This window comes from Rhinoderma darwinii, chromosome 3 (assembly GCF_050947455.1).
Source record: "Rhinoderma darwinii isolate aRhiDar2 chromosome 3, aRhiDar2.hap1, whole genome shotgun sequence".
Lineage (NCBI taxonomy): Eukaryota > Metazoa > Chordata > Amphibia > Anura > Rhinodermatidae > Rhinoderma > Rhinoderma darwinii.
This window is the reverse complement of record NC_134689.1, coordinates 349931551-349949168: the sequence shown is the minus strand read 5'-3', so window position 1 is coordinate 349949168 and position 17618 is coordinate 349931551. Positions and strand designations below refer to the sequence as shown.

The following is a 17618-nucleotide window of genomic DNA, read 5'->3' as shown; positions in this document are numbered from 1 at the left end:
TAAATTACTGTTTAAAAATAGATCATAAAATTGGATGTTTAAACATGATGCAAATCTGGAATATAAACCAAGCCCAAGATCAGTCAATTGCTGTACGCAAATGCAATCGCTCGATAATCTTGAAATTCAAATGGGTGCACCAGGCTGACTTTTCTCCACTTTCAACTTCATCACATTATCAAATAATCACCACAAATAAAGTCATACTCTTCCTTCACGATCAAGGGCTATGGTCAAACAAGCCATCAAATCACATTATCGAAGCATGTAAAGCCAACCTTAGCCATCAACACAAAACCATTTTATCTTACCAGTTTGCCATTTTTCTGAATCTGTAAGATGCCCAGATAGCCAGGAAACATGCCCGAGGCTCTCCATAAACCCATGGGGTCTTCGGTTTTAACCATAAATGGCATTCCTCCCTGAATATCTCCAAGAGGTTTAACGTGGAATTCAGCTGGTAATGGGCCCATGTAGTCTGGCCTCAGAGGGAATGGCCCCATGTACCCCTCATTGTTTTCTACATCAGGAACATCATCAACTTTCTGAAAGGTGGATAAAGAAAAACATTACCTAAAATTAAGATGTGCTAGATGGAACAGAGGATACTAGTTTGGGTCATTATAGGTGCAAAAGTTATCATGAAGGGAGGAATGATTCAGTCGGGGGACAAAAAATAAAATAGAATTTAAATAAATAGGTAAAAACCAGTGCATCTAAATAATGCTCATAGGGCGTTAACCTACGGTGAGCCAAGAGCCCCCACTATAGAGCTCCTACCACCAAATTTTGAGGGGGTTGTATTCTGTGCGTGGCATCCAGCAACTCTGTCAGCTACTCTTAGGGTATGTTCACACGCAGAGTCAAAAACGTCTGAAAATACGGAGGTGTTTTCAAGAGAAAACCGCTCCTTATTTTCAGATGTTTTTTGTGCCACTCGCGATTTGTGGCATTTTTTATGGCTGTTTTTGGAGCTTTTTTCAATAGTCTATGGAAAACGGCTCTAAAAACGTTCCAAGAATTGTACTGCACTTTTTCATGGCCGGTTTTTTTATGCGTAAAAACGCAGTGAAAAACGCTCCATTGGAACACAACGCCGTTTTCCCATTGAAATCAATGGGCAGATGTTTGGAGGCGTTCTGCTTCCGATTCTTTGGCCGTTTTTCGGGAGTTTACGGCCCGAAAAATGGCCGAAAATAGGCCGTGTGAACATACCCTTAGATAACCCAGAATAGCAATTGGTTGAGAGCGTAAAATAGCGACATATAGACAGCTCACCTAAAGGGGGACACTTCCACTGATTGCTTCTATTATTTAAAAGGCCGATTCCATCTTAAAACGTTGTTTATTTCTTTATTTTTTTAAAAGCAGTGCTGGACTTCTACGTTCCTTTTGAGCAATTGGTTGGAAGCAGCAGACAGCAGAATACAATACCCCTCCGAAATGACCAGACCCCCACCGATACCACCAGATGCTGGTGGAAAACTCGTGCAGTCTTTGTAACTCCCTTTCATGTCAATGGAGAGCAATCGCAAATGGGCAGCCTGCTTTCCAGGTAGCACTAAAATCTTCCTGTCTTCTGGCTTAGTGAGTGAAAACCCCACCAACCAAGATCGTATGATTGGTCCTATATGAATTTCATAAAGCACACATGTAGGAAAACCAATCTTTAAATTTACAATAATAACCAATGTACCTATATAAACCACACAGTTCACTGGGTAAGGTATCCCATGTGCAGGTCTCTAGTATAAACTGCAATTTAAGCAGATGAGTGGGTACTATAGGTAGAAGGAATGAGTTTGGAGATATGGATCACAAATTAGATCTGTGCAAGATTTTACCTCAAACCCTCCAGTCTCCTCCAGGACGTCATGAAGAAGTCTTATGTAGTCTGTGGCCGCTTTTAAGGTGTCCACCTTACTCGGTTTTCGGTCCTTGGGGATAAGTGGCACAATGGTCTTAAGCTTGGAAAACCCACTGTTGATATTTCTGATCTGCAAATGGATGTTAAGAGGAATCTGTCACCACGTTTATACTTCCCTCTCTGAGGAAGTAGTGACAACACGTGGATTTCAGCGGGGTGTATGTTATGCGCAACAATGGTACCGTTTTGTGAAACGTAGTTTATTAGCAGCAGCACGATGAGATTGCCCTGTAAACTAGAATGCGTATTAATATGCTGCGGACTCCCCCCACTGATTGACAGCTTTCTTCTATTACTGTACATAGGGAAAAAGCGGTCAATCAGCGGCGGCGGGCTGCGCTCAGTCTGTAGCAGTAGTTCACAAAGCTCCACAACTGAAGCAGCACTGAACAGCAGCAGGTCCTTCACTACTTCCACTTGAATCATGCTCGATATTACCCGATACACAGAGACTTGCTACTTTGTCTTCCTGCGCTGAGTGAAATTTTTCCTATATACCTTTTCATTTTGTAGCACAAATTGCTGAAATTTATTGCTGGCTATGATAAAAACTTCAGAAAAGATATGATGAATCCGGAGTTTTTGATAAAATATAAAAAACTTTATAATTTTTAGAAAACTATATAACAAACATAAAATCGTAATCCAAGCTTTATAGATTTCTATTTCACAATAATCTAGTAATAATTTTTGGATAGTACTATGACAATAGATGCTGCACTAATACCACATAACTGTCCTACCAGTTCAGGTATCAGGTGCAGTCAATTCCTTTTTGCGATACGAGGATCGGGGAACCTCTTTTTTGGATATATCTGCTTTAATCCTCCCGACGTGTTTCTTCGTAGCAAAATAGATTCTTATGGGGAGTTTTAGCCATATAGCATTTACCTATAATCTTACCTATCGCCATGATATTTGTAAGGCCATAAATATTATACAAGTAAACATGGAAAATACATGGGGTACTGGTTGTAATTTTGGCCAAAAGAACGCAAGCTCGCAATCCTCGTCACGGATCCCCACACTTGCGTGCCCCTAACTGGAACTTTTCGTTCCAAACTTGAAGCTACACCACAGAAAGAAGTGGGACATAGAATAGGATTAAAAACACAAAAAATGGCCATACTCACAAATTGGGTAGGTATAATCCCAATAGGACGCAGCCAGGTCAAAAATACTGCTGAAGGAAAGTGCACAGGTGCGTTTAAATAATAATAGCCACTCCCACTATTGGGATTATACCTGCCCAATTTGTGAGTATGGCCATTTTTTGTGTTTTTAATCTATAGGTGCTGTAAAAATAATTGAAGCCGTCTCAAGAGCTTCAAAGCATCCTGCAGTGGCAGGAGAGGTTTGCGGACCTATAGCTTGTTTTAAATGTCAGGGAAGGACGCCTGAGTCCAGCGTCTGACATCGGATTTACTATTTTATATGTTCGTTATAGTTTTCTAAAAATTATTCTTTTAAATGACAAAGTAAAAAAGAAATTCAAAAAAAAAAAAGTTATATTTTATCAAAAACTATTTATATGGAGGATTATTCAGAGTAAAGTCCAGGTGGGGGACTGATAAATTCTTATAAGAAAAAAGGGTGAAGTTGTCAGAACACACTGTGGCTACGCAGCCCCAAATGCAGCAATCTGTGATGCACTGACTGGTCAGAGTGCCCACGCTGTCCACTGTCAAAAGCGCCTACATTGGGCTATGGAGCATCAGTACTGGCCCAAGGAGCAATGGTAGAAGGTGGCCTGGTCTGATGAATAACATTTTCTTTTACATCATGTGGATAATCAGGTGCGTGTGCGTCACTTACCTGGTGAAGAGATGGCACCATGTGAAGGCAAACTTATGGTGGAATGTGATGACCTGGGCAATGTTCTGCAGGGAAACCTTGGGTTCTGGAATTCATGTGGCTGTTACTTTGACATCTACCATCTACCTAAACATTGCAGTGACCAAGTACACCCCTTCACAACAATGTTACCTAATGGTAGTGGCCTCTTTCATCAGGATAATGCCAAACTGCAAAAATTGTTCTGGAATAATTTGCGGAAGATGTCAAAGAGTTTAAAAAGGCTCTGTCACCACATTATAAGTGGCCTATCTTGTACATAATGTGATCGGCGCTGTAATGTAGATTACAGCAGTGTTTTTTATTTAGGAAAAACGATCATTTTTGACGGAGTTATGACCTATTTTAGCTTTATGCTAATGAGTTTCTCAATGGACAACTGGGCGTGTTTTACTATATGACCAAGTGGGCGTTGTACAGAGGAGTGTATGACGCTGACCAATCACTGCGTAAAAAAATGATCGTTTTTCTAAATAAAAAAAACACTGCTGTAATCTACATTACAGCGCCGATCACATCATGTACAATATATGGCACTTATAATGCGGCGACAGAGCCTCTAAGATGTTGACTTGGCCTCAAAGAACCCCAGATCTCAATCTAAACGAGCATCTGTTGGATGTGCTAGAAACACAAGTCCACTCCATGGAGATCCCACCTCACGACTTAACGGGGACCAGTTACGCTGAAAATGTAGTTCAATCCGCAGGCAGCACGTTAGAGAGGGATGAGCCGAAAAGATTTATATATATATCTTTATAGCAAAAGATTTAGTATAACTTTATTCATGTAAACCTCTACTCGTTCTGGAGTCCAGTGGGCGGTCCTAATCACTGATTTACAGCCTTTCCTGCATGAGTATGAACACAGATAGTGGCTAGTGTGTAGGACCTCCCACTGGACTCCTAAACCCAGGATAAGCAGAGGTTTAAAATGAATAAAATTACAATACTGACTCTTAGGGTATGTTCACACGAGGGCGTCCGTAACGGCTGAAATTACAGGGATGTTTCAGCCTGAAAACATCCCCGTAATTTCAGCCGTAACGGCATGTGCAGGCGCTTGAACGCCGCGTCAATTACGGGCGTAATTAGCGCTGCTATTCATTGGAGTCAATGAATAACGGCTCCAATTACGGCCAAAGAAGTGACAGGTCACTTCTTTGACGCGAGCGTCTATTTACTCGCCGTCTTTTGACAGCGGCGCGTAAATATACGCCTCGTGTGAACAGACAAACGTCTGCCCATTGCTTTCAATGGGCAGATGTTTGTCAGCGCTATTGAGGCGCTATTTTCGGACGTAATTCGGGGGGAAAAACGCCCGAATTACGTCCGTAAATAGTGCGTGTGAACATACCCTTACTATGAAGCTATTATCAATCTGTTCAGATCCTTCTGCTCTATAACATGCTGTCCCCGGATTAAACCGCATTTTCAACATGACAGGTTCTATTCAAAAGATCTGCTGCGAACGTCTTGGCTCCAGATACCACAGGACACCTTCAGAAATGGCAGCTTAAGATGAGACCTATCGGGCACAGCACACGTGAAGACTTTATGTATTTTAACAATTGAACATATGGGTATTCTGTTGGCAATTTAGGAGCCAAAAAGGTTCCCCGGTAATTGTTTTAGGCCTCATTTACACGAGCGTGTGCGTTCTGCGCACGCAAAAAACGCTGCGTTTTGCATGCGCAAAAGGCACTTAACAGCTCCGTGTGTCATCAGAGTATGATCCGCGGCTGCGTGATTTTTGCGCAGCCGCCATCATTATGACACTCCGTTTGGATGTTTGTAAATAGAAAAGCACGTGGTGCTTTTCGGTTTACATTCAGAGTTTGACAGCTGTTGCGCGAATCACGCAGCTTCCGTGCGGCATGCGTGGTTTTCACGCACCCATTGACTTCAATGGGTGAGTGATGCGCGAACAGCGCACAAAGATAGGACATGTCGGGAGTTTTTTTCAGCGGACTCACGCTGCGCAAAACTCACGGACTGTCTGCACTGCCCCATAGACTAATATAGGTGCGTACGACACGCGTGAAAAGCACGCGCGTCGCACGCACGTATATCACGCTCGTGTAAACGAGGCCTTAGTCTGTAGCCCTGTATTAGAAAAAGGGCGTTATAAGTGGGAGTGATTCTGATGAGAATTCAGGTATGTGGGGACTGCAATGCTGGTGGTTGGGCACCATGACTCCGTACATAGGACCCAGCGGGGGCGTCCGCTCACAGTACATGGGTCTTTTGTAAGTTTCACCTGCAGGTCAGTGACAAGTAGTTGGATTCGCCAACTTTGTTTCTACATACATCCAGGCGTGTAAAGATAAGTCCATTTAATGCCTGTTGCACACTACCTAATGCCACTAGGGCAGTTTTTCACTGCATTCAAGTGGCATCCGATAGTTTTCAGACCCATTCAATTTAGCGGGTGAATCGGGTCCGTGAAAACAGACCAGACTTTCCGATCCATGGAAAGATAGGACATGTCCTATCTTTCCACGGATCACTGACGGGACCCAGCCAGCACACGCGGTCGTGTGCATGAGGCATTAGCATTACATTTCCAAGAGCAATTTTATGTGAATTCAGTAAGCTGTAGAAAGCACATACTCACCCGCTCTCTTTCCTTGGCATTGGCTGCCTGTCTCCTTTCTAGAACTTCTTGAAAGTTTTCCAAACACAAGTAATGTCCAGATGACAGTCTCTTCATCTTATTGATGGAGGCCATATAAGGCAGGCTGTTGTAATTCTCCATCAAAACCTCCCCCAGTAGCTCAGCAGGAGGCGTAACATAGAGCTGAGGAACCTCCCGTCTCTTCTGGGTCTGGTCCTGAAATTAAACAAGAAACAGAACAAACTACAGGATTGCCACCCTCCTATTTAGGAGTTTCAGGTATAAGGGACCAAAGGTGGGCTGAAGAGGGGGAAAGATGCTTCTATACCATCATTCTTGCCTCTGTTGGGGGTTGCTCATAGCTTCAGCTATTTTATGGCATGTTGAGAAGTTGTCACCATGAACCTCGTTGATCATGTGACTGATTTGGGCCACAAGATACAGTAAGTTACAGAGCTAGGCAATACCGATACAGTACATTGAGCGTGTATGTATACAGCCAGCATTGGGCAACGGCTAGGTTTTCCACAGAATAAACCTAGCTGGGTGTACACAGATAAAAAAAAATGGGTGTGGTTCTGTTCTGGAAATTATTTGTCGCACACTTTTTTTGTACTTTTCAGCAATAAATAGGGGCTGACGGTATACTGTATTTACAGGAGTCGTGGATTTTTTTTTTCTTTTCTGTTTTTACCACAATTTTAGTAGCAAAACGAAAGAGGTTTGTAAAAAAGCTTCAAAAACGAACCCAAACACGATTCATGTAAATATCACACAGAAAAAAAAAAAAAAAAAATCTGCCTCAACTCCTTCAGGAATTTGGAGGCACATTTTGAATTGCCAGCAGTTTACTTTTTTTTGGCAACTTTTTTTGTTTAGCCATTGAATCTAATGAAGAAACCACCAGCAAAAAAAATAATCTCAGAAAGAGTGATTTCAGTGGGAGGTCAGAGACGGAAACCGGATGCCACTTTTATTCTTTTCTGCGAGCACCCAAAAGTTGCCCATGGAAAAAAATAAAAAAAAAGCCTCTGCCTCATATCGAGTTCAATGGTGGGCAATTTGGGGCAAATCTCGGCGCTGATTCAGACGCTGTTCCCGCATCAAAATGATCACCTAAAAACAGTCAAAAAAAGACCTTGACATTTATGGGTAGTTCATACAGACAAAGCAAATGGTCACCAAATCACAGGATAGATACTTTCAGGAGATAAAAATATGTGGTAAAATGATTGTGTGGTCATGGCTAGGGAATTTGAAAGCGGCTTTCTATTTAGCCCATGTTGGAGAAGCTCAGAATATAGATGAAAGTAATGTAAGGCTGGGTTCACACGACCACATTAACGTCCGTAATGGACGGACGTATTTCGGCTGGAAGTCCCGGACCGAACTCAGTGCAGGGAGCCGGGCTCCTAGCATCATAGTTATGTACGATGCTAGGAGTCCCTGCCTCTCCGTGGAACTACTGTCCCGTACTGAAAACATGATTACAGTACGGGACAGTTGTCCGGCAGTGAGGCAGGGACTCCTAGCATCGTACATCACTATGATGCTAGGAGCCCGGCTCCCTGCACTGAGTTCGGTCCGGGACTTCCGGCCGAAATACGTCCGTCCATTACGGACGTTAATGTGGTCGTGTGAACCCAGCCTAAGGCTTTATTCACACGACCAGGTGTCAAATCGGCCATGTAAAACAGCTATTTTTCACGACCGATTTGCACCCACGCGGGACTTGTTTTCATGGATCCCTCAGAGTTGAGCCTATTGAGGGATCCGGGAAAAAAAAATACATAGAGCACATCCTATTTTTTCCCAGGCCGTTCTCACAGTCCGTAAAAAGAAAAAAAAACGGCTGTGTGAATAGCCCCATAGGCATGCATTTATTTTAATGCAGCCATGCGATGGCCGTTAAAAAACAAACGTCTGTCACCCCGCCGATTATCCCTGTGATGTGAATAAGGCCTTAGTCACAAATAGTACTGTATCCTATCAGACAGAAGAGGGTGAGGAACACACACTAGTGACCCCTGTACTGGGTCTGATCGTCGGCAGGCTTTCCGGTCTCACAGAAAGTTTCGACAGGGGCGGAACGAAGTCAGTGACGCTCACCCAGGTCACGGCCAGGCGAACGTCACTGACTCCGCCCCCATCACTCACCCAGCCCCCTCCATCACTTTCTGGGAGTCAGGCGAGCCCGTGCAAGTTCATGAAAGCACGAGGGGGGGGGGGGTGATACAGTCTGCTGAGCCCTGTATCTAAGCCTAGCACATGATAGGCTTAGATATAGGGCCTGTGTGTGATACTGTCTGTTGGGCTCTGTAAGCCTACCATGTGGGATACTGTTTTGCTGGGACCTGTATCTAAGCCTACCATGTGTCATACTGTCCGCTGGGTCCTGTATCTAAGCCTACCATGTGTCATACTGTCTGCTGGGTCCTGTATCTAAGCCTACCATGTGTGATACTGTCCGCTGGGCCCTGTATCATGTCTGATACAGTCTTCTAAGCCGCTGTATTTAACCTGGTCCATAGCTATAGGGGTCGTAGTGCTCTAGATAGCTGTCTCTTCGGCCATGACGAGAAGTTGGGGGGGCCCACGAGGAACTTTTGCACTGGGGCCCATGAGCCTTTAGCTATGTCCCTGTATAGATTAATTTTCGCTATCCATGGAAAACATTGGGTCATGATTACACCACCTAGTTTATCTCCTAGATGTATTTATACAGTAATACAATGACTCATTAAGATGGTTATCATAAACAGGAAGTACTGTAATCTGCCCGTGCCCAAAAATTATCAACACTTGGATATTGCTGGAAAAAAACAACCAAAAACCAGTCACTCTGGTAAGCCCTTATTTGCACGACAGGGTTTCCCGTTCAAAAATCGGCCGTCACACGGCTGCAGTAGGAACAATAGACCACTAATGGGGCTATTCGCACAACCGATTTGTTGACGGACCGGGAAACCTGGCCATCAAAAAATGGGACATGCCCTATTTTCGGCCGTTTACCCGGCCCCCACCGGAATGTGTCCCGAGTGACGGCCGTGTCTTCCGTCGCTTGCGCTCTCTCTCTCTCTCCTCCTCCTCCTCACAGTGCATGTGAGAAGGAGGAGGGTCTTTTTTGCTCCCTGTAGGAGTCGGAATCCCCAATCGGGGATTGGGGATTCCGCTACAGGAGAAGTAAGTGACTACACTGTCCATATATGGACACAGCGACGTCACTCACTTCTGAAGATGAATCCTCCACCCTGTGGCCGGGGATTCCGCTACAGAAGAATTGAGTGACCAAACTGTCCATATATGGACACAGTCTGTCACTTCGGAAGCGGAATCCCTGACCCTGTGGCCGGGAATTCCTCTCCAGGAGAAGTCAGTGACTACACTGTCCATATATGGACATTGAAGTCAGTGACTTCTCCTGGAAAGGGGGGGGGGGGGGGTGTGCAACCTACAGGGGGCTGGGTGGCATTACTTACCAGGGGGGCTGGGTGGCATTACCTACAGACGGCTGTGTGTGGCAACAAATTTAAATGAAATTCATCCGAATTTAAAACGGACAGGAAAAAAAAATGGATGCAAAACGGGTTAAAAATCGGCCGGTAAAAACGGCCCGGAACGGATGCAAACCGGCCGGGAAAAACAGCCCATTTTATCAGCCGACACTCGGACCCGGTCATGTGAATAAGGCCTAATACCGATGGTTTACCGCTCTGGTGGCAACCCTAGCAATGAAACATAACAATGCACACTATTGGTTCACTACACGTGTGAGAAGGTAGGACTGCCATTATTTTTATGTGGAATGAGAAGAAAAAAAAACGGGTCCCAAAACGGACAGTGTTATGTGATATTTTCAGCACAACTTTCTGTGCAGATTTTGTCTTGAAAGAAATGGAGTACGTTTTGGTGGGGTTCTGACTGCTCCCCTGATCCAAAGAGTCAGGCGCGTCTAGTGATTAAAGTGTGCACAGCAGGTGTTTCTACTTTCACACAGTGCGGTTTTTGTAGCTACAGCCAAGAGTGGATCATAAAGGGAGGAAGTGTATAGGAAAAATTCTACTGCTCTTTTTTTACCCCACTCCTGGATACGGATTCAAAAGCTGCAACAAAAACTGTACTGTGTGAATTTTTTATCACGCTGCTTGGCTTCTGTTATTTATTTTTGCATTTTGGACTGTTGCAACATATGCCGTAACCAACATCAGTCCATTAGCATATTAGAATTAATAAAGCATACCACATGAATAATACTACAACAGATGGATAGCGGTACAGTTGCTTAAATCAACCAATCAAATTGCTTCTTTTATGTTTAAACATTCATTGCAAAAACAAAAGCCGTGATCTGATTGGTTGCTATAGGGATCTCCCGTACTATTATGGTAACTCCCTCCCCTCATACGCCCACATCGTGGGCTCCCGTCTTACCCTCTCCGCTGGGTACCGGCCTTGCCCTCTATCATAGCTGCTGATGGCGGCCTCCGCGGGTACCACAGCAGCTGCCTCTGACGCCATGATGTTGTAGCCTGCGGCGCTGTTGGCGGGAGTGGGCGACATGGTTAGCGGGCTGATATACAGGCTATTAGGTACGCACACGTCTCACATGCGCCACTATTTTACATAAATACAATTAATACAGCTGATACCGATCTAAAATTAGCGGGATATGAGGCGGCCATTGTATTCCGGCGCTTCTGCAGTTACCTGGTAGAGCAGTCCGGTACAGGTGCTTGTATAATGTGTAGTAACATGGGGTGAGGAAACCCTTAGTAAACCATAGGCTGGGTTAACAGGGCATTCATATTGACAGAAGTGAAAATCACCTGAGAGCAGGTGTATCGATGGGGTGTGAGCTATGTGACCTATAATAATAATGATGATGTGGCTACAACAAGATGGACGCCAGAAAGTATAGTGACGGCAACTTTCATACAGCAGGCTAATGTGACGCTCAATAGAAGTAAATTAATATGTCACACATCTATGTGGACGCTGGAGAAGAAGTAAAACGGCTAAAATCGCATGAAGGTGGCACTGTGTAAGTCTCGCAACCAAAACCATCCTGGTCTGGTCATCCAACCCTCCAAATGTATTGGGAGGTTCAGTACAGACTTTAGGCTCTGTTCACTTGCATTACAGGATAGGAATAGAGACGAGTGTGCAAACTAAAACCTGATGGATCCATTACAAATCATTGAGATCTGTCATGGATGCTGTAAAAGTGGAAACCGTTATGCCACTGTGTACAGGGCCCCCTCGATGATCAGCGGCGGATTATAATGAGGCCAATCTGGGCAAGTGCCCGAGGCTGGAAGGGGGCCCAGTTCACGCCTGTTCTCCTGTACCTGCTGTTAAATTTACAGCCGGTTCAAAGAACCGGAGTGAAGCAGGACCTCTCACCCAATTGTATTCGCATCCTTAGGATGCGGATACAATTGCTTACTGTAGCGCTGGCGAGACAGGGAACTTTCCGTTCCCTTCCTCCCATTCGGCGCTTTACTAATGACAGTAGGCGCGATGTCATCACGCCGACTGCGCCATTACGCTGGATGACCCCGTCTGGTCTCTGACCACTCCTGCATTTTTTTATTCTGGGCAGCGTTGAGGGCAATAGCTGCAGGGGGCATTATCTACAGAGGGCATTGTAACTGGCGCTATCTACTGGGGACGTTATCTACAAAGGGTATTGTAACTGGTGCTATCTACAGGGGGCATTATCTACAAAGGGCATTGTAACTGGCGCTATCTACAGGGGGCATTTTCTACAGGGGGCATTGTAACTGGCACTATCTACAGGGGCGTTGTGACTGGCACTATCTACAGGGGGCATTGTAACTGGCACTATCTACAGGGGCGTTGTGACTGGCACTATCTACAGGGGGCATTGTAACTGGCACTATCTACAGGGGCGTTGTGACTGGCACTATCTACAGGGGGCAATGTTAGTGAGGTGTTTTAATTAACAGTATTTGACACAATTTAATTCATGGGCACAGTGTATAATACTATTATGTACAGGGGCGCAGTGTATGGTAGTCTTATATTCAGGGGCACAGTATATAATACTATTATTTTCAGGGGAGCAGTGTATATTACTATTATATTCAGGAGTACAGTGTATATTACTATTATATTCAGGAGCGCAGTGTATAGTACTATTATATTCAGGAGCGCAGTGTATAGTACTATTATATTCAGGAGCGCAGTGTATAGTACTATTATATTCAGGAGTACAGTGTATAGTATTATATTCAGGAGTGCAGTGTATAGTGCTATTATATTCAGGAGTACAGTGTATAGTGCCATTATATTCAGGAGTACAGTGTATAGTACCATTATATTCAGGAGTCCAGTGTATAGTACTATTATATTCAGGAGTCCAGTGTATAGTACTATTATATTCAGGAGTCCAGTGTATAGTACTATTATATTCAGGAGTCCAGTGTATAGTACTATTATATTCAGGAGTCCAGTGTATAGTACTATTATATTCAGGAGTGCAGTGTATAGTACTATTATATTCAGGAGTGCAGTGTATAGTACTATTATATTCAGGAGTGCAGTGTATAGTACTATTATATTCAGGAGCGCAGCGTATAGTACTATTATATTCAGGAGTGCAGCGTATAGTACTATTATATTCAGGGGCGCAGCGTATAGTACTATTATATTCAGGGGCGCAGTGTATAGTGCTATTATATTCAGGAGTGCAGTGTATAGTGCTATTATATTCAGGAGTGCAGTGTATAGTACTATTATATTCAGGAGTGCAGTGTATAGTACTATTATATTCAGGAGTGCAGTGTATAGTACTATTATATTCAGGAGTGCAGTGTATAGTACTATTATATTCAGGAGTGCAGTGTATAGTACTATTATATTCAGGAGTGCAGTGTATAGTACTATTATATTCAGGAGTGCAGTGTATAGTACTATTATATTCAGGAGTGCAGTGTATAGTACTATTATATTCAGGAGTGCAGTGTATAGTACTATTATATTCAGGAGTGCAGTGTATAGTACTATTATATTCAGGAGTGCAGTGTATAGTACTATTATATTCAGGAGTGCAGTGTATAGTACTATTATATTCAGGAGTGCAGTGTATAGTACTATTATATTCAGGAGTGCAGTGTATAGTGTTATTATATTCAGGAGTACAGTGTATAGTGTTATTATATTCAGGAGTGCAGTGTATAGTACTATTATATTCAGGGGCGCAGTGTATAGTACTATTATATTCAGGAGCACAGTGTATAGTACTATTATATTCAGGAGTACAGTGTATAGTACTATTATATTCAGGAGCACAGTGTATAGTACTATTATATTCAGGAGTACAGTGTATAGTACTATTATATTCAGGAGTACAGTGTATAGTACTATTATATTCAGGAGTACAGTGTATAGTACTATTATATTCAGGAGTACAGTGTATATAGTTACATAGTTTGTACGGTTGAAAAAAGACACATGTCCATCAAGTTCAACCAAGGGATGGGAAAGGGGAAGTGGGATGGGAAGGGGAAGTAACAAATTTCTACACATAGGAGCTAATATTTTTTTGTTCTAGGAAATTATCTAAGCCTTTTTTAAAGCCATCTACTGTCCCTGCTGTGACTGCTCCTGCGGTAGGCTATTCCATAGATTCACAGTTCTCACAGTAAAGAAGGCTTGTCGCCTCTGCAGGTTGAACCTTTCTTTCTCCAGACGGAGGGAGTGCCCCCTTGTTTTTTGAGGGGGTTTTACAAGGAACAGGATTTCACCATATTTTTTGTATGTGCCATTAATATATTTATATAAGTTAATCATGTCCCCCCTTAGTCGTCTTTTCTCAAGGCTAAATAGGTTTAATTCTTTCAATCTTTCCTCATAACTTAGATTCTCCATGCCCCTTATTAGCTTCGTTGCTCTTCTTTGTATTTTTCCCAACTCCAGGGCATCCTTTCTATGAACTGGAACCCAGAACTGGACTGCATATTCTAGATGAGGCCTCACTAATGCTTTGTAAAGTGGTAATATTACATCCCTGTCCCGCGAGTCCATGCCTTTTTTGATACACGACAATATTTTGCTGGCCTTTGAAGCAGCTGATTGACATTGCATGTTGCTATTTAGTCTATGATTTACAAGTACACCCAGATCCTTCTCAACAAGTGACTCCCCCAGTGTAGCTCCCCCTAGGACATATGATGTATGCAGATTGTTGGTACCCAGGTGCATAACTTTACATTTATCTACATTAAACGTAATTTGCCAAGTGGACGCCCAAACACTTAGTTTGTTTAAATCTGCCTGCAATTCACAAACATCTTCCATAGTCTGAACTATATTGCATAGCTTCGTGTCATCTGCAAAAATAGAAATAGTGCTATTAATCCCATCCTCTATATCATTAATAAATAAGTTGAATAATAGTGGTCCCAGCACTGAACCCTGGGGTATACCACTTATAACTGGGGACCATTCAGAGAAGCAATCATTGACCACAACTCTCTGGATATTCTATTATATTCAGGAGTACAGTGTATAGTACTATTCTATTCAGGAGTACAGTGTATAGTACTATTCTATTCAGGAGTACAGTGTATAGTACTATTCTATTCAGGAGTACAGTGTATAGTACTATTCTATTCAGGAGTACAGTGTATGGTATATTCAGGGGCGCAGTGTATGGTAGAATATTCAGGGGCGCAGTGTATGGTAGTATTATATTCAGTGGCGCAGTGTATGGTAGTATCATAGTCGGGTGCAGTGTATGGTAGTATTATATTCAGGTGCACATGGTATGGTACTAGTATATTCAGGGGCACAGTGTATAGTACTATTATATTCAGGGGCGCAGTGTATGGTAGTATATTCAGGGGCGCAGTGTATGGTAGTATTATATTCAGGGGCACAGTGTATAGTACTAGTATATTCAGGGGCACAGTGTATAGTACTATTATTTTCAGGGGTGCAGTGTATAGTACTATTATATTCAGGGACACAGTTTATGATACTATTATATTTAGAAGCATAGAGTGTGGCATCATGAAAAATGTAATCTTCATTTATAGGTGCGGAAATGTTGGAAAAGTGAGGAGCTGAAGAAATCTAAGCTGTAAACTGCAGAAATGGGCCGTTCCCGGAAGAAGTCTGGACCGGATGGAGAAGAAAAGAGAAAAAGAATCTGAGACATCACCTGTGAGTCACTCAATGTAAATGTTTATTCTCCCTGTGACTGATCAGTACTGTAGTCACTGTATGATCTGCAGTGAGGAGACGGATGGTAGCATACTTTTTTGTTAAATAGCAACTCCCAGCATATCCTAACCATTGTTCAGGCTATACTGGGAGCTGTTGTTTTAGGTCGTACAAATTTATACATCAGGGGTTACACTGAATTTGCAAATGATCTCTGTACTGAACTGTATTTGTTCTGTTGCTGCATATATGTACTGAGCTCGGTTCTGTTGCTGCATATATGTACTGAGCTCGGTTCTGTTGCTGCATATACGTACTGAGCTCGGTTCTGTTGCTGCATATATGTACTGAGCTCGGTTCTGTTGCTGCATATATGTACTGAGCTCTGTTCTGTTGCTGCATATATGTACTGTGCTCCGTTCTGTTGCAGCATATATGTACTGAGCTCGGTTCTGTTGCTGAATATATGTACTGAGCTCGGTTCTGTTGCTGCATATATGTACTGAGCTTGGTTCTGTTGCTGCATATATGTACTGAGCTTGGTTCTGTTGCATATATGTACTGAGCTTGGTTCTGTTGCTGCATATATGTACTGAGCTCGGTTCTGTTGCTGCATATATGTACTGAGCTCGGTTCTGTTGCTGCATATATGTACTGAGCTCGGTTCTGTTGCTGCATATATGTACTGAGCTCGGTTTTGTTGCTGCATATATGTACTGAGCTTGGTTCTGTTGCTGTATATATTTACATTCTCTTAAGGTAAAAGTAGAAGAACTTTCCCCGCATCGTGCAGGGTGCTGCTGAAGCCCGGGCTGTTAGTAACAGCCTCGGGCTTCAGGGCAACGATCGGAGACCACTAGCAGTGGTCTCTGATCATATTTAACCCCTCAGATGCGGTGCTGAATAGCGAGTGCCGCAAATGAGTGATTTTAGAGGGAGGGGGCTCCATCTCATCCCGCTGGCATTCCTGCGTGCATTGCGGGTTGCCGATGGGTACTATGGCAGCTTGGGGGCCTAACAAAAGCCCCCAGGTGTGCATTTAGTGATTGCCTCTTTGGCTATGCCAGAGGCATAACCTAACTTTACACTGACCGGCAATAATACAATGCAATACCGAAGTATTGCAGTGTATTATAATAGCGATCAGAAGTCTGCACAGTAAAGTCCCCCAGTGGGACTAAAAATAAAGTAAAAAAAAAAATTTAATAAATGTCCCAAGTAAAAAAAATAAATAAAAAAAAAACACTTGTTCCCCTTACAAAATACTTTATGAAAAAAAGTAAAAAGTTACTCATATTTGGTATCGCCACGTCCGTAACGAACCCAACTATAAAATGATTACATTATTTAACCCGCACGGTGAACGCCCTAAAAAATATAATAAAAAACAACGCAAGAATTGCTGTTTTCTGTTCATCCTGCCTTCAAAAGAATTTGATAAAAAGTGATCAAACTGTCGCATCTACTCCAAAATGGTACCAATACAAACTACAAGTCGTCCCGCAAAAAAAAGCCCGTGCACAGCTGCACCGGTCAAAAAATAAAAAAGTTATGGCTCTTAAAATATGGCGATACAAAAGCAAATAATTTTTGAAAAAAAATTGTTTTTACTATGTAAAAGTAGGAGAACATAAAAGAATCCATATCAATTTGGTATCGCCGCAATCACAACGACCTGCTAAAGTTATTATGTTATTTATACCACACGGTAAACGGCGTAAAATTAAAAAATATTGCTCGGTCATTAAGGTTTAAAATACCTTCGGTATTAAAGAGGCTCTGTCACCAGATTTTGCAACCCCTATCTGCTATTGCAGCAGATCGGCGCTGCAATGTAGATTACAGTAACGTTTTTATTTTTAAAAAATGAGCATTTTTGGCCAAGTTATGACCATTTTTGTATTTATGCAAATGAGGCCAGCAAAAGTACAACTGGGCGTGTATTATGTGCGTACATCGGGGCGTTTTTACTACTTTTACTAGCTGGGCGTTCTGACGAGAAGTATCATCCCCTTCTCTTCAGAACGCCCAG

General features: G+C 42.8%; 1 protein-coding gene across 1 annotated transcript in view; it reads right to left on the bottom strand.

Annotated features, from left to right (window-relative positions):
• The window catches only part of FIGLA (folliculogenesis specific bHLH transcription factor), a 36709-nt gene extending 25038 nt beyond the window's left edge, over positions 1 to 11671 (bottom strand). Inside the window, exons 1-5 of the mRNA XM_075855333.1 lie at positions 11105 to 11671; positions 10829 to 10934; positions 6398 to 6613; positions 1845 to 1997; positions 312 to 545 (exon numbers count right to left, since the gene is read on the bottom strand). Of these exons, the coding sequence (XP_075711448.1) occupies positions 312 to 545; positions 1845 to 1997; positions 6398 to 6613; positions 10829 to 10934; positions 11105 to 11151 (756 nt within the window). The 5' untranslated portion in view covers positions 11152 to 11671. The remainder of the gene's footprint in view (positions 1 to 311; positions 546 to 1844; positions 1998 to 6397; positions 6614 to 10828; positions 10935 to 11104) is intronic.
• Positions 11672 to 17618: the final 5947 nt, after the last annotated feature.